General features: G+C 42.0%; 1 protein-coding gene across 2 annotated transcripts; it reads left to right on the top strand.

Annotated features, from left to right (window-relative positions):
- Positions 1–651: 651 nt before the first annotated feature.
- On the top strand, positions 652–23962 carry LOC111851616 (leucine-rich repeat neuronal protein 1). 2 transcript variants are annotated; one of them, XM_023826677.2, is made up of 2 exons: positions 652–906; positions 17847–23962. In XM_023826677.2, exon 2 carries the CDS (start codon positions 17935–17937, stop codon positions 20155–20157), a length of 2223 nt encoding a protein of 740 aa, XP_023682445.1. In that variant the 5' UTR covers positions 652–906; positions 17847–17934; the 3' UTR covers positions 20158–23962. The 2 variants fall into 2 exon arrangements, with proteins under 2 accessions (XP_023682445.1, XP_023682446.1); XM_023826678.2 differs by lacking the exon at positions 652–906 and adding an exon at positions 13117–13214.
- Positions 23963–25864: the final 1902 nt, after the last annotated feature.

The raw sequence follows: 25864 nt of genomic DNA, 5'->3' as shown, positions 1-25864 counted from the left end.
AAAGCACAGTTATAATTAAATAGCTCTGCAGCTCGTTAAGGTTCGCAAACCCCTCTACACACTAAGATCATTAATGAAGGTGGTTGGGTATTACTATTTTTGTTGTTGTCATTAAATATTTTGTATTATTATTGCTCTTTGTTGTTCGCAGACTTATAACTGCAGCACCAACAATAAAATAACCATAATCATAAACTGCTTATTTCAAATATATTAGGCAAATATTGATTAATAATTCACAGCAAAGCGCAGGATTTAAAATTAAATATAAGAAGAACGTAATAATAAATACATACATTTTCTGTAAGGCTGGGTAGTGAATTGATACTTCAATATTTGAAACTCACGTTACGCAATATTTTATAGACAATTTGAAACTCAGGTGAGTGATATCATCTCAACAAATGGGGGCACTTACTTGTTGGGGTTACACATTTCATTATTTTATTATATTAAGTCATCCCATTACAGTAGAACGTGCGGTAAATGCTAGCACAAAACCTAAACTGGACCATTACATCATTCCAGCCTGGAAGCGCGACCGCCTACTTCACTTTATTGGAGGAGAAGCGTGGCCTAATAAAGCTATTGGTTAATGACATTGTAAGTCGGGGATGCGGGAGGCGGGCACTTCGGGGCGCGCATTGTGCTTCAAATACGGTGACAGAGGGGACGTAGGCTTCCGTGTGCGGACGCGGTGAAGGTGCCTAAGTCGCTATACAACAAATTCGTCCAAAGTCAGATAGGATTGCCCAGGTTTAGGACTGCAAAAACAAATAGCGTACATGTTGTTTCGGTAGAAATACCTGCCGGTATTGAAAATTAATATTGTTGGATATATATTGAAATTACAAATAGGTAACGCAAGTGTATCTTCATATTGGACTCCGCCTGCAAATTCTGAAGGTAAGGGCGTCACTTACTTCGAGCTTTTTAGTGCTTATTTTGCACAGTCGTGGTGTTCCAAACCGTTTTATTTAAAGTTATTGAAATTAATGTAATACTTATGGCCGCGTTATGCATGCTGGCTATGTATGCTGGTCTCCGTCCCAAGTATATCCTTGAATGTGTCCCTATATTTATATGTTCACGCAGAGGTGGGTGTGCTGTGTGCGTTTCGGCTCACGGGATTACCGTTTTCCTAAGTTTACAGTAAAGTAATGCTTCTCTAATGTTCACTGCATGCTGAGTAATTACTGCCCCTGATTTCATAATTGCTGATTTAAAAAGTGATAGAAATACATAAGTATCGAGATCTTCTGGTGTTGGAAATATTATCGATGTTAGATTTCCATTTCTAAAAGTGTCGGATGGAATTTTGTGATATATTGGTTAATACTATACATTTTTCTCGTTAAATGTATTTATTATAACATTTTTTTTATTTAATAGGTATGGTATTTCGCAAAGTATTTTATATAAGCGATAAAAATGCATCTTCATTCATTTTAATGTGAAAATTGCGCACATATACGACTTTTTTCTAACCCTTAAGGTGGATAGTAACAGAAGTTAAATAACAAAGGCATTTTCATAAAGGAATTCTTCTGGTTTATATATTTTAATGCACGGCCTCATTATTCCGTCTTTCTGACTGTGCCTAACCATGCAGAGTTTTCTGATGTGAAAAATGTGCCCGGACGCCGTTTTATTTCCTGTGTTTTATAGGAAGTTATTGAAACATGGCTTAGCTTCAACACGACTGAAATTAGCGTTTAATATATCCGTATGTATTGCATTCTCTGAATACGTTTGATTGTGCATCCTTACCAACTTAATTTAAGCGATCGTGCTGTAATGAGCTCTGCAAATGAAGAATGAGCAGAAATGTCGTGTCCTTCTGGAGACGGGCAATGCGCTGACTACCGTGAATGCACAGGACACATTGCCAACTGCACAGTTGCAAAACGTTTGTGAATCCTGCTGCTGTGGTTGCGTTCTCTGGTCAAAAGTGCACTGTTTGTGCTTAAATATGTTACCGTACGTGGTGTGATCATGAAGAGGCACCGTGCACATCACATCCAAGATTAGTCTTGATAAAGTCATTCCTGAACTGAAGATACTTCCCTTCCTTGCAGCCTGTGCTGGTCAAACCATTAGGCGATATAGACGGCAGCCTAGAGCGCCATTTTTTGAGAGGTCGCTGATTTTGGAAACGGACGGCGCCCCATCCTGGCGTGAGGAATACGTAGAGCGCGCCGTCCGAGACTAAGGGCGGTGAAGATTGTCTAGGGCATGGGTGCCCAATCTTATCCGCAAAGGGCCGGTGTGTTTGCGGGTTTTCGCTGCAACTCCCTAATTAGATTACTAATTAGAGGACTGATTGGCTGAAGAGTCCTCACACCTGGGTTTGAACAGCTGACCTACAGGCCCTTTGCGGATAAGATTGGACACCCCTGGTCTAGGGCGCGCCATGGGCTTCCATTGGCTTTGCTTGCAACAATTTTTGTGCTGAACAGATTATGACACATAGTTAGTCATAATCTGCCATTGATATGTTTAAGAAATGTTTTAATATTCTCAGTTGTTATGCACCTTTGATTCCTGCTATGCAATGACTGCTTCGCCGCTCTGAGGATGTCATTCTTACATTAAGCAATTCAACATGTAGCTGCACAATTAAGCTTAAATGTTCTTGTCCTTGTCCAATAAGCCATTCCAGATGACTTTTTAGTGAGTCTCTCAGCTACTTGACGGTGTTGATATTGGAGCCGGTGGGTGTGGGCTTCTGAAGGGGAAAGACCTTCTTTGAGTTCTGGGTCTCCGGAGCTTCGATGGTGACAGACACGATCTGGACTGAAAAACGACTTTGAAAAATTAAATTTCAAAGTAAATGTGAGAGTTTGTAAAGGAAGGAGAACAAGTGTATGCTCTACAGGAGAGCATATATTTCTTACCTAAAGACAAATACAAGTTCTTCTTAGACACTTTTATTAACAGCATCTTATGAATCTAATCCATTTTAAAATGAAATTGCTGAGGTGCCGCTGATTTGGGTTTAGGAACTCAGGCTTTGTTAGGGTGTTACTCTAGCCTTCTAACAAGATATTAGTAACTTTTAGGAGAAATAAATTCCTGTTAGTTTTTATTGTGTTACTGATAATTTGCACATGTTCAAATGTTAAACTGTGTTTTAATTTCAGAGATAAAAATAGCTTTAAAGATTTCCTGTGACTGCCTAAGACTTTTGCCCAGTACTGTCTATATATATATGTAGGATGCTGTTCAAAGTCAATTCTCAAGCTCGGTTCACTATTTTTATCACATATTATGGATGCATTTATTTTGTTACATACTGTTAATAACTAGCGTGTCTGAGTGTATATCTCACATAGACCACTCACTACAGCGAACATTAAATCCCTTACTAATAATACAGAACTAAGTGTTATGTACATCCTACACAGGAACATGTTGGGAAAGCATTCAGCCAGCTTCTGTTTCAGCAGTGCACTGCTGGGTTTAATCTCCAGCTGACTTTAAGCTCTGTTTTTCACTGCACATTAACAATAAGTGCTCCATGCCCTCCGGTGAGTACAAAAATAGGGTCTCCCCTGTTTTACATGTTTTGACTATAGGATAATAATAAATAAATACATTTATTGTTCAACAGACTGATTGGGAGAGCATGGGGGGTTCTGAGGTCGCTGGAAAGGGGTGTGTGGCGCTCCAGATATCTTTGTAAGAGGAGGAGGGTCCAAGTCTTTAGAGTCCTGGTGCTCCCTGTCTTGCTGTACAGCTGTGGGACATGGACGCTATGCAGTGAGCTGAGACGAAGACTGGACTCCTTCGGTACTGTGTCTCTTTGGTGAATCCTTGAGTACCGCTGGTTTGACTTTGTGTTGAATGAGCGGTTGCTAGATGAGTCCCCAATGAGGCACATTACCTGCATTATGAGGGAGCGTCAGTTATGGCCCTACGGCCATATGGCGCGTTTCCCTGAGGGTGACCCAGCTCGCAGGATCTTCATTGCTGAGAGCCTGAGTGGCTGGACCAGGCCAAGGGGACACCTGACTACAGCAGATAGACGGCTATTTCCGGGGCATGGGACTAGACCACGTGTCACCCTGGGGGGGTCACCAACCAGGACCTGGAAGTGTTTTTTTGTGTGGAGGCCGTGGTAACACACTGTACCAGTGCATGTTCGGCAACCTGAGCCAACCTGAAAATTTCGAACATCTAAATATCCACGTTTTTCTGCATGCAGTTTATAGCTTACAAAAACTCTAACAAAATATCTGTTGTGGAAAATGTGAAAAAATAATAAGAGGAATGATTGCTGAGGGTGTAAAAATTTAAATAGTGTACCCTACCTGAAATAATTAGCAGTTGCACAATGCTTTTAATTAGCTGAATTAGACCGTATGCACATTTTTTACTGCATGTAGCGATTTAGCGCAGTACTTCTGCTCTCCGTGGGTAACACGGTTGCCCCCCAGTGCTGGGGGTTGGAATCTTGAATTTGCTCTCTCATTGTGGAGTTTGTTCTCGTCGTTTGTTGCATGTGTATTCTCTGTGTACTCCATGTTCCTCCTGCAGTCCAAAAAAGTGCTTTTTGTTTGAGTGGGTGCTTGTAGGTGCCCTGCAATAGACTAGGATCCCGCTAGGGTATACCTACACCTTGTATCTTACAATTTTATGCTGCCTGTGTCCTATACAGCCCCACCCACGATCCCATCCTGGATAAGCACTCCAAAGATGGATGCAAAATACTGGCAGTATTCCAGTGATAGTAGTGTTGTACCTAAATATGAGGAGCCTCTAATGAAGGTGTTTGAAATAAAGCTGATAAAATAATATTAAAAGTATAGGAGTGTCATAAATTAGCATTCTTTCCTGAGTGTATTGACATATGTAGTGTTAACACATTTTACCAAATTAGCTCAAACATAAATATCTCACTGCTTGATGCTTGTGTAGAACATTCCTTTAAATTGTGACGGGCAGTGCGGCACACAGTTCATAAATCATCCAGATTGCATATGGTGTTGCCCACAGACTTTGAACATGGTGTCAGAATTAGACTGGAATATAGAGAGCTAAACTTAAAAGCCTTACATTCTGCCTTTTGTTCACTGTGGGTCCGTGAGACAGCCTCTCAAAAGTGCCCTGGTGTTGTCTGAAAGGATTTCTGATTTTTCAGTACTAAGATGTAAACAAACTGTGAGAGTGTAGTTAAAGATTTGGTCGTGGGATACTCCACAGTGTCTTTAATGGCCTTTATTTTTTTTGCAGTTCAGCTTAATACTTTTCTATGTCTTTCCTGCGTCGTTTATTCCTGCCCGCTAATGTATTTGCTGAATCAGAATAACGAGGGAAGCCACCTAAATCCAGCTGCAAATGTCCTCAGTGAAGCACTGGCTTGCTAACTCATCAGATTTGGGCAACGCGAAGTAGGGCAATGCTCAAAGTGGACACTAAAGTGGAGGGTGACTGGGGGGTGACCCGTGCCAAGGTGCCGGTATAATGGGAGGGAAGGTTTCGGAAGCTCATGTGTGTATCACATGGCTTGGCGTGCTCGAGGAGCACATTTGCATAGCCTCTCTGCAAGGCTAATGAACCAGCTTCACAGAGCAGATCAGTGAAAGCGCGGCTTTCTGTGGGAGGAAAGCTGACAGGAGCTTTTCATGTTCTGGAAGAAACGCACAGGAAAGAGTCATATAGAGCATCCTTAACTCAGTGTGTTTATTTCACACTGATATGTTTCAGTGTCCTATCTATCTATCTATCTGTCTATCTGTCTATCTATCTATCTATCTATCTATCTATCTATCTATCTGTGGTTCAATTGCAGATGCTCCTTGTGAGGTCCTCAGCCTGCCTCTGTCTTTCAGCGATCATTCTATCATGTATAAGAACAAAAAGCCCACTGCAGATACACTAATGAGATGAGCATATTATGCATTGATTAAATTTAGCTCCTATTCGCAGCTTCGCCGAGCCACAGCGGCATTCTCTCTGTAACAATACGCATCGTGATTCTGTTTTTTTTTTTGGTGCTGCATCCTGGCCAAATGAAGTATTTCCTTTAGGTCAGTGAAGCTCACCTGTGCCTGTGAGGCCTGACATCAAAGGTAACCCTTGATATTCTGAGAAGTGTGCTGAATGTACATGTATAGTTCACATTTATTTCGTGATGCTTTTGTCTGCAGTGGTGTATAAGAGAGGCTGATACATCACTGGCACACAGCCGTCAAGGACACAGCTAAGCGCAGCTATGCTGAGCTACCAAGTGCCAGTTAGCATCGGAGCCAGAGCTTTGCAGAACATTACTGAACCTGGCAAGGACCTAACAGTCATTCAAGTCAAACACACTAAATCTGAGAACTGAAGTAAAGGTTTATGTTGATAAAAACATAACATGTTAATGGAAAAGGAACCACTGAACAAGAGAGGAAGATATTTCAGTAACTGACTTACTGACTTTGCTCACGTTATTTATATCTCAGGTCCATATGCTCTTCATTTCCTTGCTTCCTTGTTTGGTTTTATTTTCCCATCTTCCAGCTATAAGCAGTGGAAGTTCTTCAAAGCTTTTCACCAACACGTATCAGCAGGCTTATTGTACTGCAAAAATCTTTCTCTGCATATTTGTTGTCTCCTGTGACATCCTGCTTCCGCAGCTTTAATGGATGCTGCGCCTTGAGTCCTTTTAGAGCCAAACTGTTATAGCCAGACAGCTGGCTTTAGAGCATCTCCGAAACGGCCAGGCCTGTGGCGTGTTCATGGTCCGCCGTGGTGAGTAGCTACTTGTCTGAGGAGGGAAAGACCATGATCTGTCCACGGGGTGTCTTGCCGCCAAGACTCATCCATGCAAGATGTGAACGTGGGCTATCCCATCTGGTACGAACCAACAGAAGGGCTACCGTGGCACAAATGGCAGATAATTTTGAGTACTGTGTCACAGCACACAGTGCAGGGAACCCGGCTGCACTGTGAATATGATACATACTATAGAACGTATATTTTTAGGGCAATGGCAATGCATGCAAATGAAGCAGAGGGGAAATAAGTATGATTGTGTGTCCTATCAGTGATTCGTTTTGGTAAGTTGCTTATATTTCGACATAAAATCCATGAGTTATATTTCGGTATGAAATCCATGAATCTGAGGTATTTCAGAGTGCCTTAATACAATAATAATAATAATAATAATAATAATAATAATAATAATAAACTATTATTGTTATTCTTATTTGTAAATCATACTTTTTCAGTGCTTCTGTACTTTACTTACTGTTTCTGTGCTTATGTGTTACTGTGTATATGTCATTTCGCAGACAGAAAATGTCCTGCTTTTATGTTGATTTCCCCTCCACTGTTAAGTACCTCTATAAATATCCTCATAAAAGCAAAGGAACCCCTTTGTATTTTACCAGTTTTTAGATAATTAAATCATGCTGCTTAATAGGGTGATAATTTACCAGTCCTGGGTAAAGAGCCTGAAAACTCCAGACTGTAAGTTTAGGTCTTAGAAAACTGCACGTTTTGTGGAACTGTTGTAGACACCTGCAGTAGTGTCTGCACACTTTTCCTAAGGTAATTAACCCAAGGCACACCTTCTCTGTGTTTAGTACCTGTCACAGTCCCTGGTGTGTCCCTGCTTGTGTCACACACATGCTACTAATTGGCTCTTACCAATCAAACGTATCACTTTGATGATTCAGTATCAGGTATGTTTTCCTGAAATTTTCCTTTTCAAAAACTTGTCCATGATCTTGGCTTTTTACTACAAGGCAGTTCGCAAATTGTCGAACATACCTGTCAGTTGTTGGGCGGCTTATTCTTGGCTGCATTCGATCTCATGACAAGTGCACTTCAAACCTATTGGACAGTTACAGTTTTTCTCAGTTGCTTTGATGCATTTCTCACAACAGAATTGAAGTTTTCAAAACTGCTCGTCCAATTCCCACAACCTCTAGTCAGTTGTGCACATCAGAACAGCAATTTCTGGTTGTTTTCGTCATTTTGCAATTGCTTTAGTACACTCAGGCAGATGCTTATGTGCAATTCTCTGCTATATCATACATCAGCGGTTGCTTATGTCATGATGCTCAAAATGCATTGTGTAGCCCTCTTTTACATAGTCTTACACTCCAGACAAACTTGTCGTTTTGTCATTGTGTAAGTCATTGCAGTCAAAAGTATTGAACAAGATATCATTGGCTATCAAGTGTATCTTATAGGTTTCTATAAAACTATTTTGGCATGTATTCACAATACTAATGATTTCTGCACCATTTTCATATACATAGATGAGGCTGGCTTCAACTTGGCCAAAGGAAGGAGATAATCTAATTGAACAGAGAGCTGCTGTTGACATGCCAGGCCAGCAGGGTGGGAACATCACTATGTGTGCGGCTATTTCGGACAATGGGGTCCACACTCGCATACCTCTTGTGGGGCCATACAACACCTGAAGAGGAGATTGGTCGAGAAAATTTACCAAAGTATGTGATCATTTGTGATAATGTGAGTTTCCATCACTCCAATCCAATCAGGCAATCATTTGCCAACCACCCCAGGATGCTGATGGAATTCCTACCACCATATTCCCCATTCCTCAACCTAACTGAAGAGTTCTTCTGAGCTTGGAGGTGGAAGGTATATGACCGTAGCCCACATACACAAATGACACTGCTTGCTGCCATGGAAGCTTCATGTGGGGTATAGCAGCAGACGCCTTTAGAGGCTGGATAAGACATTCTAGGAGGTTCTTTCCACACTGCATTGCAAAGGAAGATATCTGTTGTTGTGGATGAGAACATGTGGCCCAATATACAGAATCGGCTGCAATTGTATAAAGCATTTAGAGTTTCAGTATGTATGTATTGTTTCCCTTTTTGATTTTGTAATTGTTTTTTTTTTTCATTTCATATGTTATGCATGAGGTATTGAAATGCATTTCTTGCTAGACTGCAGTTGCAGTGCCTGGTATGTCACCATATTACCTGTGCAATCAATAAAATATTCTTCTTGGATCAATCTCCTGCAATCAGTGTTTTTTACTTTTATGTTTCCTGCCTTTGTCATTCAGATGTTTTGTGCATCAGAAAATGTTTAGATTGTGCCAATTTTATATTGATAACACGACTTTACATTTTGGCTGCCATGTCCGTGGACGATGATTCATGGACTTGGGATTTTGATGGCACTGACATGTTCAATGACATAAGTACTTGCTTTTGAGGCATGGACTAAGGATTTACCTGATTTTGCTGGTCATCCATTATGTTTTTCCATTTGCACTAAATGTTCTGAGAAATGCACTCGCTGTTATGCAAATGTTAAATCCGTTATGAGAAATGCACCAAAGTAACTGAGAAAAACTGTAAATTAATAAAATGTCACTTGTGCACAAAGCTTTTTCTTCGTTTAAGCCACTTAAAGTACATTTATAATTTAACCCTCCATAGGTGGGTGGAGTGGTGGCTGTGAGGCTTAGGATCTGTCCCAGCAATCAGAAGTTTGCTGGTTTAAATCCTGTGAATGTCTATAGTGGCTCTTTTCCACTGGGCCCTTGAGCAAGGCCCTTAACCTGCAATTGCTTTGTTCTGGGTATCACAGTAATCTACATCCAGCATGGTCACCCAACTAACTGGGAAATTTTGGGGGTTAGTGGCAGGACTGACATTCCAGCTGCTGGGAAAAAAAACTCACGCTGTTCTATCACCCGCCACATGGCTACACTTAGGTTCTCATCCCTCAGGTGGTTTATCTTGTGGCAACATGCTGTATCAGTGTGTGTATAAGGCACACCGGGCCAGTTCTAATGGCATGCTAGTGGGCTGCAGCGCACTGGTTGAAAAACGCAGGCTTATGGAACAGTTCCTTATCATACCCAAGATCAGGCCTTTGGATGGCAGCCAGGAATAGCAGCCAAAGGGGAGCAAGGTGAGGAGTGGTGAAGCGAGGGGACGGAGAGGACAGGAGTTTATGCTGGGAGGCAGGAGGCCATTAGCCGCGAGTCCGTGCCAGGAGTGCACTAAGGGTTAGGATTAGCTATAAGATGGTGAAAAACAACAAAAAATAAGCATAGTACAGCATGAGCAGATAACTTAGTGAGAGACTCCTCATTTAAGCGACAGCAGGAAGGCACACCTATGGTAATAAATAATGGTATCTGGAGAAAGAAGTAAGATGTGCCCCCATTTATGATGTAGAGTTTTAATGAAAACTCAGGGGAGGCAATAAGGGAGACTGAAACTAGGTGTTCAGTGATCATTGGGAAACTCGAGACAGAGGTTTGGGGAATATCTTTATGCAAGAACAATCAACGGAAAGCTGGACAAAAGTTGAGATGAAGTGCAATTCTTCAGATAGTTGGAACAAGTCAAGGTTGTTCCGCTAAAGGAGAACGGCTTGTAAAACATGCTAACACAATATGCTAAAAATAGGAAACCTGGCAATAGGAGTGATTCTCGCGATTGAGTCAGAGGTTCAAAACAGTGAAAAATCTGCTCCGGCCAATTAACAGCTGTCTTTTGTTCAATCCGAGGGGGCAGGAATGAAAATTAAAGACCTGCCTGCAGCTTGCTCAATAATTAATAAAGCAGTGGTGAATTTTTTATTGACTCGAATATGCTTGCTAATGTGAAATGTAGCCAGAGCTCTGAGGAGTGAGTGAAAAAAAAACTCCTTTTTAAAATACATATCTGTGGTGGAATTGTAACTTAGAGTACACAGGAAATGGAGAGTGAAGCCACTGCGGATTTCTGAATGGCCTAGCCAGGGCGTGATCAGCATGTACCTGCCAACAGCCATTTTCCAACCCGCTTGTCCTACTGGGTCGTGGGGGGTCCGGAGCCAATCCCGGAAGCAATGGGCACGAGGCGGGGAACAACCCTGGATGGGGGGCCAGCCCATCGCAGGGCACACTCACACACCATTCACTCACACATGCACACCTATGGGCAATTTAGCAACTGTACCTACCAACATTCACGGGAAATTAAATTTTACACAGGTTTATGGTTTTTTAATGGATTGGAGTAAACAGACAGTGATCCTGCTTTGTCAGATTAAGAATCATAAAATGGACGGCCAGAGATTACAATAATTGTAAATAATTTTAGTTACCTTGTAGATACTTTTCTTTAAAATATTTTGCACATCTGTTTATTCAGATCGACCTTCTACATACTTGAAGGATAAACCTGGTTAATATCAGTATCATTAAACGTTACACTAGTCGTTATCTTGAGTATGTTTTAATTATAACTGAACTTCACTTTAATATGGAGAATTGGCAGCAGCCCTCTCTTAACGCGAACATTTGGAACATTTTCTAAGGACTTGAGTTCTTGTTTTTCTGATTACTGCTATCTGACCTGCTTGCTTACACAGCAGTTCAGGACATTGTGGAGCAGTAAGAAATGGTGTCCTTTGTGATTTCATGGTTTTAGTGTTGTGTAAACATCTAGCTTACCACACATGAGCCTGATGTACAGTCGCAGGAAAAATTGAGGTCACAGCACAATTTTTTATTTTTTATTTCCATGGGTGTATATATATATATGTGTGTGTGTGTGTGTGTGTGTATTTTTTCCAAACAGCAGTCTTCATTGCTTTATAGGATTTCCTATCAGTGCACTTCACACCTACACTTATTGTTCCCAAATCCTTTTGGTCACTTGATATCATCCTCTGATTCATGAGAAACTGTTGGATAAGTTCTCTGGCATTAGAAAGTTGCTTCCGCCCTTTACCTGGCTGGTTTCTGGTTGTCCCCAGTCTCTCCTGTTTCACCATTTTTTTGTGTACTGCTGTATTAGAGATTTTCAAATTTGGTTTAAAAAATGCATATTTGTTTAAAATTGTAGAATGGTCTCCTAATTTTGTCCAAAGCAAACAGGACTAAACACCCCTCTTTGAATTAGAGAAGTATGCCTTCCTGTAAGTGTCAGGATCAGTCCCTGTCTTGTCCTTTCTATGCATTGGTTCCCTGTTTGGCCAGTGGGTGTCGCTGGTCACCCCGTTCTTCTCTATGTTTAGTATTTGTCGCAGTCCCTAGTGTGTCCCCCAGTTTGCAGGCTGCTGTGTGGCTGACTGGGCTCACTGTGTGATTGAAAGCCATGCTACCTAACTGTCAATAAGCGAAAAAGGACCAGAATTTGTGTCTTGAATGGCCTAGAAGTTATTTAACAGAAAGTGCAGGTCAGCAGATGCAAGCAGATACAAACTCTCTGAGATTGTTCTCGTAACATGAAGGTGGAAAATTAAAAGGCCATAGCAGAGAGCAGCTGCCTGGCGTTGCTTCCATGAGAAACGATGTGTTTTCGCAGAGACCGAGATGAGAAGCTATGCTCGCACACATGCCGGAGGCACCTTTCGATGGCAGCAGCTGACAGCATGATCAACGTAGTGCTCTGGGACACTCGGGAATCGGAGAGTGTGAATAGAAATAGCACGGGCCTCTTATCATGCATATTCAATGCAGGCTGACACAGACTTAAAAGAGTTCCTGGGAAAGTGCTCGGCTGTTGTCATGGACTTGGCTGTTCGGTTGCCAGGGAGCTGGATGTTAGATAGGTGTACGCTGGGGTAAAAGGGGTTAGTTTAAGAAGGAAAGTGATACTTGATTATTAAAAAATTATAAACATGATGAACACTGGAGAGAGGCACACTCATCCAATACTGTATGTGGTTGCAGTGGTATCAATTTCTGAATTGTGGTTCGCAGTGAAACTCCTACCACTGACAGCCACCAACATGCAGCAATCTGACATATCAGTGGAGTTTCTTTCTACAACAGATAGTTAAGGCATTGGGGTTGGTTTAAACTGTCCCTCTCTATGCAGGAAAAAAGCCCATTCATTCTGCCATATGGTGGTTGCTGTGCGTTGTTGGTGAATGACAAAGCAACATGCAGACGGTGTTCAGATCTGTGACCGCCAGCTCACACTCAGATGGAAAACCGAGCCACTTGGGCAGTCACTAGGTGGCAAATTAGAACCCACTTCAGTGCTCGCTCTGCTGCCATGACAGTCCAGGAAAAGGGATTGCCAGTTGGATGTTCCACACAAAGCTGAAGGTCACCGCAGCAGTCGTGGGGTGGCGGGGGGGGGCTGCCCCTGACTAGTGAGGGGCGGAGCTGAGATTGGAATGGGATGATGGCTCTGACTGAGTGCTGCTGCTCAGAGCTGATCTCGCGGGGGACCTGTTGCCGGTGACCAGGGCACTATGCGCCACCAGGATGAGCTGAGCATAAGTGGGTGAGTGTAAATTCTCTGCTGACTCGAGTCTTTCTCACCACATTGCCAGTTTCCAAGACACTCATGGTGCCATCGGCTGTTTTTTTTTTTTTAAAAAGAACCCTGCATCCTGACTCAAACTGAGTGTAAACTACAAATTTATTGCAGTAGGGAATCACAGTGTTCACTGGGGCTTATTTTGGAAATCTGTCCAGAGTGTACAGCAGCTGAAAAGTATGGACATTGCTCAGTTGGTATGCATCATCCCACTGCACATAATAATGCTGGCAGGAGAGAAGAGAGTCATCATTAATCGGGATTATTTTACACGGCCACAGTGAAGACATCTAAACTGACTGAACCATTACCTCACCGCTCCACCATGTGATCATCTACTTTTAATTCCATTTTTAATGTCACGACGGATGGCGTGAGCGTGGACCAGGGAAGCAGGAAGCAGGAGTGGGGAGATGGAGAATCAGGGAATACGGGTTTATTAGGAATAAATCCTATCAAGGGCACAGGAAACATGTAACGTCAGTGACTGGACTGGGGAAACATACTCGAACACGGACTGAAATACACAGGATTAATGGCAGGAAACAAAGGACAGCTGGTAAACGTAGGGATTCCTTACGAGGTTAATGAGGGGGCGTGGCACACAGGAGGATCAGACGAGCCGGGCGTGACATTTAAAGCAAGAGTTGCATTATGCGCAGTCGTTATAAAGTTTCAGGAACCCCCACCATTAGGGTTTGCTGATGACAGACCGTTATCATGCCTCCAGCTTCCAGAGTGAGGGTGTCAAAAGAGTGAGCGGAGTGAGCCAAATCCTCAATGTCGCATGCACTGCTGTGGCCCTGCAGGCTATGAACTGAGACATGCTGTTTAAGGATTTCTCTCTCAGGCATTTATTACACTGAGCCTCAAACAGTTAGATTATTGTCTGTGAAGACACTTGGTATATCTCGCATCTTTGTTTTTATCTGTGCATTTCAGCTGATAATGGAAGTTTCTCCTTGTAAAGTGACCATGGGTTTGTGAAAGGCGCTATATAAGTGTTACTTATTATTTTATTATTATTATTCCAACTAAATGGGTTATACATACATGTCTTGTTCTCTTGCTGCTTGTTATCTTCTAGCCCTAAACCCCTCTTCCCATCTTCAGTATGGGCAGTAACAGCAATTGGTGAGCTGCAAGGGTTTTCCATGTGGAATTATTTAATCTTCCATCTCAGCATTTGAGGTAAATGAGAAGGGTCATTTAGGACTGCATTTCTCAACCCGGTCCTCAGGGACCTCCAGACAAGTCCACATTTTTTGCTCCGTGGGAGAGAGCAGAAACATAGAGCATTTGGGGGCCCCGAGGACCAGGTTCAGAAACACTAATTTAGGATGAGCTTCTTGCCCTGCCCTGACAGTATTCTTTGGAGAGCACCCGTCTGGCCTCAGCATGATTGATGTCACTCTGTGTGATTGGAAGATACAGTTGCCATCTATTTCATTTATAAGTCTGTAAAAATAAATCTATCAAAGTCCACCTGCCACAGTTATTTACACCAATCAAATGCAGATGTTTTATTGTTTGTTTTTGTTGCTTTTCGTATATATTCCTAATGAATCACAGTTAATTTTTGAATCCTTCTGGCTGGCTATAACTAACTGCTGATTTACAACAATCATCCCTAATGTTTTTTTCTTTTTTTTTTAAAGAACATTTTGTAATTTTTATACCACCTTAAGATATGCATTAAGCCTTTAAAAGCAATGCATTTAAAAAGTACAGATTCTTATTTCAGAACCCATAAACTGCTAATTAAAACTCCATCTGAAGGGCTGGACATAACAGCATCGTTAAACCTTAATGTGCATTGCATTATGCATTATGATCATTTCATAAATACACATGAAGGATCCATGGCTTATTAATGATTCCGCAACATCACTGACTCTGTGTAAGATATCCCCCCCACCCCCCACCACAGATAGACTAGCAATTCTTCTAGCTGTGTTATCCCATGTATGGAGGGGCAGTGGGAGGGGCCAGGAGCGCCCCCCAGAGGATGGGCCCATAACAGCAGCTCAGGGCCAGCTCCCAGTTGCTGCTCCATCTCAGGTTGCCATGGCATCCTGGTAAGATGGCCCCATTTCCTGCCACGGAGAGGGCCTGGGGGGGGGACATGTCCTGAGTGTGCCCCTGCTCTCTAATGCAATCAGACAGGCATGGTGGCGACTGTCACGTGGGAGTCCTTCATCGCACCCGCTGCTGTGCCGGAATGCACGCCAGCTTCCGGAACAGTCCACAGTGGTGGCTGGGGCAGATACACCACGGCCTGCTGTTTGTACCCTGTGATTCTGCTTTAAGGCTGTCTGGAAGTTTCCCATAGGCCGCCGCCACTCAGCCCCCATGATGCAATTCTCCCGGGAGTTCATTTCTGTATGCTGCTCGAAAGGAGCAGAGTAATTATTCCCATCTTGTTCTCAATCATATTTTTTTTGTTGTACTGCAGCTCTAGGTGTCAGTGCAGTGAGTCCCTGTAGCCTGAAGCATTTCGAGCAGGAATACATCCTGAGTCACACGAGCGTTTCCTAACCCCGAGCAGACCGATGGCCCCGGGGACTGGTTAAAAGACACGCACTGGGTGCTTTAAGCCTGCTGTTTTTGCAGTGGGGAAGAAGCGTGCCCATTGATCTGTTTATTTTATACCCTGAGTGTAGGACAGACGTGTACATGAAACCCAAACAAGATGGATGCGCGCCACATGCCGGGCATGAGGATGCTGTAAGGTCAGTGGGAGAAAAGGCCAACTATCTCCCACCTGAAACTTCCATTGTAGAAAATGCTGACATCCTCTGGATGCCCTTTTGCTAGAGAGGGGACTGCTCAGCACCTGGGATGGTCTTCACAATACTTGTAAAAGGAACAGCCAAATTTGAGCGTACGTGTTGGGTTGTTCCTGACAAAACGTTACGAGGAGTTGCATCATAGAGGCCTCATGTCGAGTCTTTTTAATTTTCAAGGCAGGATGCATTTACTCTGCTGCTCCTTGCACCCTTTATGATTGTATGGAAGAAATATGACTTTTTCAAAAAAGTCTAAAAAAAATCTTGAAATAAGCAATGACCTGAATGTATGTTGCACAAACGAGTAATGATTTTGAACCATTCATCACTGGTTTTCTGACTCCGATTTTGTATTGAATTATCTCGTTTGGAATCCAGAGTTTATTGCCTTTTTGCATTTACGGTATTTTTGGAATATGGCTTATACTTCAGTCTACAGCAGTATTATAAAATACAGAAGGATTCTGTATTTTCTGTAACTGAAAAGAAAAACTTTAATTAATGCCTCTCTTTTGCAACCAGTTTGAAGCAAGATGATACTGACACACAACCTTTGCTGCTATATTACACACAACGTCACTAGCTAATTCAGACTTAAAATACATGAAGTTTATTCACATTTTGTTGCAGCTTAAATGTAAAATGTCTGACGACTGGATTTATTGTTTTATTCTCACTGTGGGAATATGAAATTTGAATTCTTGAGGACAATGTTCTTTTGGGAAAACACGAGAAAGCGTGGTGGGTGGGGGGGGGGCTTGTTCAGTCTGAGCGGGGGAGCCTCATCTGCATCTTTGCAAACCACCAATCAATAAATCAATTGGCAGGCGGTTCTTTCTTCATTAAGGTGATTGTCTTATCTGACGTCTCCAGGAAGCCAGAAACACATGCAATGAGAAGTGAGACAGAGGGAGACGCTTTAGCCCAGGGGTGATTCATTGTGCGGCAGTGCTTATTACCCACCACAATGCATCTGCCGCCTCTCCACAACCACCCTGCAGAACGAGTCTCATTAGAGAGGGAGCAGCGTGGCATGACAGCACCAACAGGGAAGCCTATCTACAAATACTCAAGTGCTGCAGATACTGGGGAGGCATAGCAGGAGATGCTTAAACCAGTCGCATTCTATAAAGAGCAGCACAGAAACCCGAAAGGGACGCCAGTTTCATTTCACCAGCTGCTGTTACACTGGGCAGTATTTACTCTGATGGTCTACAGGCTGAGTAGGCCACCTGGAAGCGAACAGATGTTATCTGTGAGAGTTGTGTATTTCCTGCTTTTTGTGGAGTTACGGATCTCCTTCGCCCTCCTGATTTACTGCCATTTTCACTGCCTCAGTTCTCCTGCTGTGGACTGTGCTTTATGGTGACCCTCTTCAGCTTTATATCACTCCCTTCCTGAGTTGTCCTCTGTTGCTGTTATTTCATGAGAATCGAATTTATCTTCTGTCAAACCTGTGATCCTGCCATTATACCAACAGATTTATATGTATGTGTGGCACTGCAAATGGGGACCATGAAAACATATTTGAATGAAACTGGAAACTGTGAAAAGGTTCATAAAAATCTACAGCTTAGCAGTTGCAGTGAAAATGTAGTAAGATTCATAAGACTTTTTACTAATGGTAAAGTTATAATTGACTGCAATACCACAATACCACAATGTGTCCTTTTTCATTCTCTAAGTATTTATTAATTATTCTCTAAGTAATTATTAATGTTTGTAATAATTTCAGACGGACATATATTAGATTATTAAAATTCATGCAAATGTAATTCTACAAAATAATAGGTCCTTTTTCTTCCAGGAGCTGAAGATCCGAAAGGTGGCTTTGTAGAAGAAGTTTCAGAGCCAAAAGCCAGGTCGAGCTTCACACTGAACCGAAGCTGGGAACCATGAGTAGAACTGTGCTCTTGGTTCTGTTGCCCTGCATCTGTCTGGCACTTATGAGGTGTCACTCTGCCTTAGCCAGCACGTTCTGCCCAGCACAGTGTGTCTGTGAGACCCGCCCATGGTACACTCCTCAGTCTTTATACCACCAAGCCAGGACCGTGGACTGCAACGAACTGCATCTGAGCAGGGTTCCATCCAACATATCTGGGGATACTCAGGTCCTGCTTCTGCAGAGCAACAACATTTCTCACATTACTGCAGAACTCCAGAATCTCATTAATCTCACAGAACTGGACCTCTCCCAAAACCACTTTGAGCAGATTCAGGACATCGGGCTGAACAACCTAACTCAGCTCATCACCCTCTACCTAGAGGAGAATCAGGTACAGGCACTACCAGATTTCTGTCTGAAGGACCTGGTCAGTTTAGAAGAGCTGTACATCAACCACAATCAGATTTCTTCCATTGGTCCCAAAGCCTTTTCTGGATTGGGGAACCTCCTAAGGCTTCATCTTAACTCCAATAGGCTGGTAGCCATAGACAGCCACTGGTTTGAGTTCCTTCCCAACCTGGAGATCCTCATGATTGGAGAGAACCCCATATTGGGGCTGCAGGATATGAACTTTTATCCTCTTTCCAAACTACACAGCCTGGTGCTAGCTGGCATGGGGCTCAGAGATGTTCCTCCAGGGGCCTTTCAGGGACTAGAATACCTTGAGAGCCTCTCCTTTTTTGACAACAAATTAATTGCTGTGCCCACAGCAGCACTTAGTGTGCTGCCTAACCTCAAGTTCTTGGACCTCAACAAAAACCCTATTCCTCGGGTGCAGGAAGGTGATTTCCAAAACTTCCTCCACTTGGAGGAGCTCAGCCTAAACAACATGGAAGAGCTGGTGGCCATTGAGAGGGGAGCCTTCAGTAATCTTCCAGAGATGGTCAAATTGGAAATTTGCAATAACCCTCATCTATCCTACATTGACCGTGCTGCTTTTCAGGGTGTGGAGGGTCTACACATCTTACTAGTCAGTAACAATGACCTCAGCCTCTTGCCCCATGAAGTTTTCGCTTCCTTTCCCAATCTGGATGAGATCAGTCTGCACAGCAACCCGCTTCGATGTGACTGCCTTTCCGTTTGGTGGTCTATCCTGGGGAATCAGTCTACTTTGAGGCTTTTGGAGTCTCAGACTACCCTCTGTGCCTCCCCGCCCCAGCTAACTGGCCATACAGTGCAGGAAGTTGTTGCAAGTTGGAATCTGGCCAGCAACACCTGCCTCCCACTGATTTCCTTACATACTTTCCCCCCTGAGCTGAATGTCACTGCTGGACAACCCCTGACTCTAAATTGTTGGGCTATGGCTGACCCTGCACCTCAGTTCTACTGGGTGACACCAACTGGAGATAAGGTCACTACAGAGGTTCTCTCACAAGAGGCGGATATCAGCAAAAACAAAAAACATAGACTACAAGATCAGGGAGCTCTAGAGATCCTCCATGTGGAACCAGCAGATGCTGGTCTCTACACATGCGTTGCATGGAATGCAGAAGGGGCCGACACTCGCAGTGTCACAGTTCACGTGGACAAGAGTGACTGGCATAATAGAAGGCCAGAAGTTGGTGAGCAAGGAAATTCCACAGGGTCCTTGGTTGTCCTCGCTAAGGTTATCCACTCCCAGTCTGTGGTGCTGGAATGGAAACTTTACCCTTTGGTTAGCACCTCCAGTCGCGATGTCACTCAACCCAAGTGGTCCAGCGCTACAATGAAAATTGACAACCAGCAGATTAGCTATACGGCAAAGGTCCCTGTGGAAGTCCAAGAATATAATCTTACACATCTGTTGCCATCCACAGAGTACCAGGTTTGTCTGACTATGGTCACCTCAGAGCACCAGACCCAATGGTCCTGCATTAATGTGACCACGAAAGAGGCCAGCTTTGCTGTTGAGATCGTGGCACAGCCCACCAATGTAGCACTGGCTGCAGTAATGGGCTCCATGTTTGCCATCTGTATCATGGCCCTGTTAGTCTTCTACATGGGACGCCGCATGAAACAGAAGTCATGCCATCACTCTCTGAAAAAGTACATGCAGCACGCAACCTCTATCCCTTTGAATGAGCTTTACCCGCCTCTCATCAACCTCTGGGAAAATGAGGCCGAGAAGGAGAAGGAAGGACCAGTTGACCCTCAGAACCCACAGATAGATACCTCAAAGACATACATGTGGTAATGTGAAGCTAAACAGAGAAGAAGGAAAAGACTTTCAAATAGATGTATGACCTATGCTAGATGTTAGGGGTAGGCATCTCTGATCCTGGAGTGTCGGCATCCAGAGCAGGTTTTCCATCCTACCTGGTCTCTGATGAACCACACCTGATCACAGGCAGAGAGCAACTCATCGGGTAGGATAGAAAATCTGCTGGATCAGGGTAGCCTGCCCCTGCTGTAAGTAATTATAGTTTTTGTTCACCTTTAAAAATACAGAACAATTTGATTGTGAAAATATATATGTATTTTTACCGTGTGTTATTCCATGTCCCTCACAAGACCACAGTAGAAATAGCAGATGCCCTGCTGAACACACGCACAGCAGTTAGGCAGTGACGTCTACATGCCTAGGGGGAGTCTGAGTCGTTAAAATAGAAATTCCCTCATGATCCAATCAGACTTTGCCTGATTTAATTACTTGTATTGTTTGTATTTTTACTGGAAAATAAATCTTGGCTCCGGAAGTAGTACAGTTTTGAGGACTGATGAGTGTGACTGTTTGAACATATGACCTATATAGACAATAGCTACTCTTCAGATACTGTCGATTAGTGAATCCTTACACCAGGGGTCCAGGTCAAAAGTGAAACCTATTGACCCAGGCAGCTGTGTGATCCGAACTATGAAAAGAAATCTCACATTTTTAAAGCAATACCGCATTCTCTTAAAACATTCAAAATGCATCCTCACTCTTTCTGGTAGCAAATGGCCTTATCAATCTGAAAGCATACAGAATAAACCTGTCCATGCCGTACCCCAGCCTAGAACTCTGTGGTGCCTGGGCTGGGCTCCAGGTCCCTTGTGACTCCGACCAGGAAAATTGGTTAGAAGATCATATTCAGTTACTGAAGAAGCAGCCATTGGGTCAAGGTAGAATAATCAAACTCTTTTATTCCTTTCACTGTTCACCATCATACACTAATAATACAAGAAATGGACATGCTTTTTACTAACCACACACGGACGTCTTTGAAAGTCAGGCATAGCTTTTTACTAATGTTTTTACTGCAGATCTTTCAGCTTCAATGTCTACATTTTGCTTAAGGTCTTTGTTCCCAACATTAGAACTTTGTGTAGAAGTTTGTGTATTAACACTCTGGGAGTTGAAGGGGTAAAGCTGCAGCGTGGTTCTGGTTATATTGTTCTGTCAACAGCTTGTATATATAGTCACAATGAACAGAAATAAATACAAGTTAGGCATAATAATTCATGTCAAAGGCTGCCGGTCCAGTCTGTCTGACTGAGCCTGTTCTACTACACGAGATCGGCCTGTTCTGTCTTAAGTTATTGTGAAACCAAGTCCCCTGGCAACTATCAAGGACAATGTCAATGAAAGCTGCTTCTTTGTTCGAGATGATCGTTTCTGTATGACTGGCACAGTGAGACTAGCCACTGCATGCCTGCTGCACAGTTACAGCAATCCAAGGCAGCATCGGCCATTCGGGCACAACCTGATGGCAGTTGATATAGATATAATTTATTGTTTTAAAAAAAATCTAATTAATTAAAACTGCATTATTGTTATATTGAAATGTTGTAAATGACTATAGAACACAAGTAGGCTATTCAATAAATTGTTTAGTGCTACATTAATGTCTGTTTTTAATAATTATAGCATATTTGAAAGAAAGTTAGAAAAGATATGAATATATCTTATTAGTATCAAATCATGAGTACAATTATATGCTTCATTTTTATATTAGAATTTTTAATCATTATAATTTTGATGACATGATGGTTTTTTAAAACATGTTTAATTTTAGAATGTCAAACTACAGTATACACTTGCTAAAAAATACAAATCAGCTAAACAACTAAATCTAAATATTCCTCACTAGGCACTTTTGTTAAGGTACACCTTATTTATTTGATCCTAAAAAACTGTTGAGAAACCTCAAGACTGGAAGAGTATTTGAATTCTTGTATTTAGAGCAACTGTTCCCTGGAATAAAAAAAAAAACAAATTCAATGTTCCTCTACAAAACACAGTAACTGCCCTGACACTGAAACAGACACTGAAATAGACACTGAAACTGAGATACTGAAACTGCCTTGGTTTCAGTGTGGATTTTATAGTTACTGGTATTTTCATACCCAGTTTTCTTCATAACAGACATAAACAAAGCCGAAGAGACCCTGATTTTGTCTTAAATTTTGATAAAATTTGCGGTTATGGTCTTTTGACTTTGTATGGCAGAGCACCTTTAGTGGGTATGCATACACTATATGGACAAAAGTATTGGGACATTTGGCCATTACACCCACAGGAATCTTTATGACACCCCATTCTAAATCCATAGGCATCCATAGGAGTTGGTCCCCCCTTTGCAGCTGTAACAGCTGCTACTCTTCTGGGAAGGCTTTCCACAAGATCTTGGAGCGTGTCTGTGGAAATCTTTGCCCATTCATTGAGAAGACCATTTGTGAGGTGATGCACTGATGTTGGACATGAAGGTTTAGCTCGTAATAGAAGCATAGAATTGTCCAAAATGTCTTGGTATGCTGAAGCATTAAGAGAGCCCTTCAATGGAACTAAGGGGTCTAGCCCAACCCTTAAAAAACAACTCCATACCATTATCCCTCCTTCACCATACATTACATTTGGCACAATGCAGTCAGGCAGGTAACATTGTCCTGGCATCTGCCAAACCCAGACTTGTCCATCAGACTGCCAGACAGAGAAGAGTGATTCAACACTCCACAGAACACATTTCCACTGCTCCAGAGTCCAGTGGCAACATGCTTTACACCAGTCCATCCAACACTTGGCATTGGTCTTGGTGATGTGAGGCTTGCATCCAGCTGCTCAGCCATCGAAGCCCATTCCATTAAGCTCCTGGCACACCGTTTTTGTGCTGGGGTTGATGCCAGAGGAAGTTTTGCATTAATCATTCAACAAAGCGTTGGAGATTTTTACGCACTATGTTCCTCAGCCCTCGCCAACCCCGCTCTGTTACTTTATATGGCCTGACACTTCGTGGCTGAGTTTCTGTTGTTACTAAACTATTACTTTGCAATAATTCCAGTTACAGTTTACAGTGGAATATCTAGCAGGGAAGAAATTTCACGTACTGACTTATTGCAAAGGTGGTATCCTATCACAGTACCATGCTTGAATTCACTGAGCTCTTCCGAATGACCCGTTCTTTCACAAATGTTTGTAAACCTGACTGCATGGCTTGGTGCTTGACTTTGGCAATGGGTCTGAATGAAACACCTTAATTCAGTGATGAGGTGTGTCCCAATACTTTTGTCCAAGCAGTGTATCATCCATCCATCCCTTCATCCATCCATCCATCCATCAATTCATCAAATTTTTAACCACTTATCATGTATAGGATGCCAATCTATTGCAGAGCACACACACTATGGACAACTTAAAGACATCAATTAGCTTAGCCGCATGTCTTTGAATGGTACGACCAAAGGGGTACTCAGAGGAAATCTCTATGGCATGAGGAGAATATGCAAATCCCACACAAAGTGGAGACAGGAATCAGACCCCCAGCCCTGGAGGTGATGTCACCATGCAACCCAAACATATGACCATTTTATATTAATTTTATTAGGCAGTAAATGGCAGGGTATTTCTAATGTTTGAGTGCATTGCTGTACTTTAATTAACTAATTGATTCATAATGCAACATGGCAATGATCTTGGTGTCTGTGTTTAATATAAATTTCTTATAGAAGAATATTTTAAAAACCGATGTGAGTGTATTTGTGAAAAGATTTCAAGATGATAATAAAATCAGATTTGAAAACTGTGCTTGTCTATTCATCAGACTACTTGTCCTGCAGCATCATGGGGAGGTATGGAGGCCTGAAGCTGATACCAATCAGCACAGAACAGAAGGGCCTGTACAACCTGCACAGAATGCCTGCCTAGTGCAGGCCACATATACACCATGGGCAGTTTGAAGATGCCAGGTAGCCAAACTACATGTCTTTGGATTGGAAGTGGAAACCAGTATGCAGTCTTCGTACACAGACACACACACATTTTTGTAATTATATCTTTGTGGGGACCCATTTCTGTGGGGAAAAGTCTAATCCTAAAATGGCATCCTTACTGTAAGCCCTACCCAGCCCTAACCTTAACCATAAGTAACCAAACAAAATACGAGACTTTTGGCATTTTTAGTTTTTTGATTGCATCATTTACAGCTCTTTGTGAGGACCTCAAAAAATTGTCCCCACAATGTCAAAATACCAGGCTTTTATTACATTGTGGGGGACACAATGTAATATAAACATAATACACACACACACACATTCATTTCTGTGGTCATAACCTCAATCCCAACTATGACAACCGTAACTCCTAACCATAAGTAACAAAACAAAATACAAGACTTAAAAATAAAATTGGCAATTGGGTTTCTCCACACATACGCACGCACACACACGCAGATATGCACACACACACACAGATACGCAGACACACACAGACACACATATGTATGCACACACATACGCAGACACACATATGCAGACACACATACGCATACACACGTACACACACACACATGTATGCAGACACATGTACACAGACACACACATACGCAGACACATACGCAAACGCACACACAAACACACATACGCAGACACAGATCATTCAAACCCCCAACCCAGGATATGCGAGGCATTATAATTCCCAGAGTCACCATGCAGCCGTATGTGCATGTATGCATTCAAGGTAAATATTGTGTTATTTACTAGTATAATGATGCATTCTTTATTTCTAGAATTTCATTCACATTAAGGACTGTCTCGAGGAGCCAGAAAATTTATATGTCATGTATAATAATAAAATATGAACCAAAACAATTCCTGAATGTCACTGCATGTCATTTTGGAACATGGTCTTGAAAATGATCTCAGAGTACCAATGAAAAATAGTGAATTAAACATCTAACAATTAAACAAAAATAGATTAAAAAAGAGTGAATTAAACATTCACACAACATGCTTGAATGTATGGTTTTATTAGTGACACAACCATTTATAATATCAAGTGATACACATTTAAGGTTAAATTTGGATGCTAAACTTCGTGGCAACTAAATGGAACTAAATTAAATAATATAAATCAATACAGGTGAGGAACCTTAGCTTAAAATGTTTTATAATTATCAGAAAGTGTTGTTGCTTAAATACATAATCAAGGGCCTTTGAAGAAAATAGAGAAATAAAAATCCTCCCCATATTTATAAGAACTAGTCTGGATACTTGACTTACTAAACATCATGTAATATTATTTATTATTAAATATTAATATTTTGAACTAATTGTTTTCTAGTTGTACTGAAAAGCTACTTCTAGTCCAGATATACCGTTCCTTATTTCACTACTAGTCATGAACACAGTATTATGCAGATTTCAGTATAATTACATTTGGAGCATGTTTCTTAATGACCCAATAGGACGAAGAGCCAATTAAATTCGTCAAATACACACACACTAAAAAGTATTATGTAAAAACTAACTTCCCCATTAACGATATGTGCATTTATTTCTTGTTTATTCGATAGATCAGTGAACAATTTCAAAAGTATTAATCCATTAAATATTTTGTGACCGTTACAAGAGCACTTCCCATATTACACCGAATTCATATTTGTAAATCCAAGAAATATATAACAACGAAATACGTCGCCCTCACGTCG

Source organism: Paramormyrops kingsleyae, chromosome 6, assembly GCF_048594095.1.
Source record: "Paramormyrops kingsleyae isolate MSU_618 chromosome 6, PKINGS_0.4, whole genome shotgun sequence".
Lineage (NCBI taxonomy): Eukaryota > Metazoa > Chordata > Actinopteri > Osteoglossiformes > Mormyridae > Paramormyrops > Paramormyrops kingsleyae.
The sequence above is the reverse complement of the archived record's forward strand: the minus strand, read 5'-3'. Positions and strand labels throughout refer to the sequence as shown.

Coding starts and splice junctions, on each gene's coding strand:
- LOC111851616 (XM_023826677.2), top strand. CDS start 17,935: ATGAGTAGAACTGTGCTCTTGGTTCTGTTGCCCTGCATCTGTCTGGCA.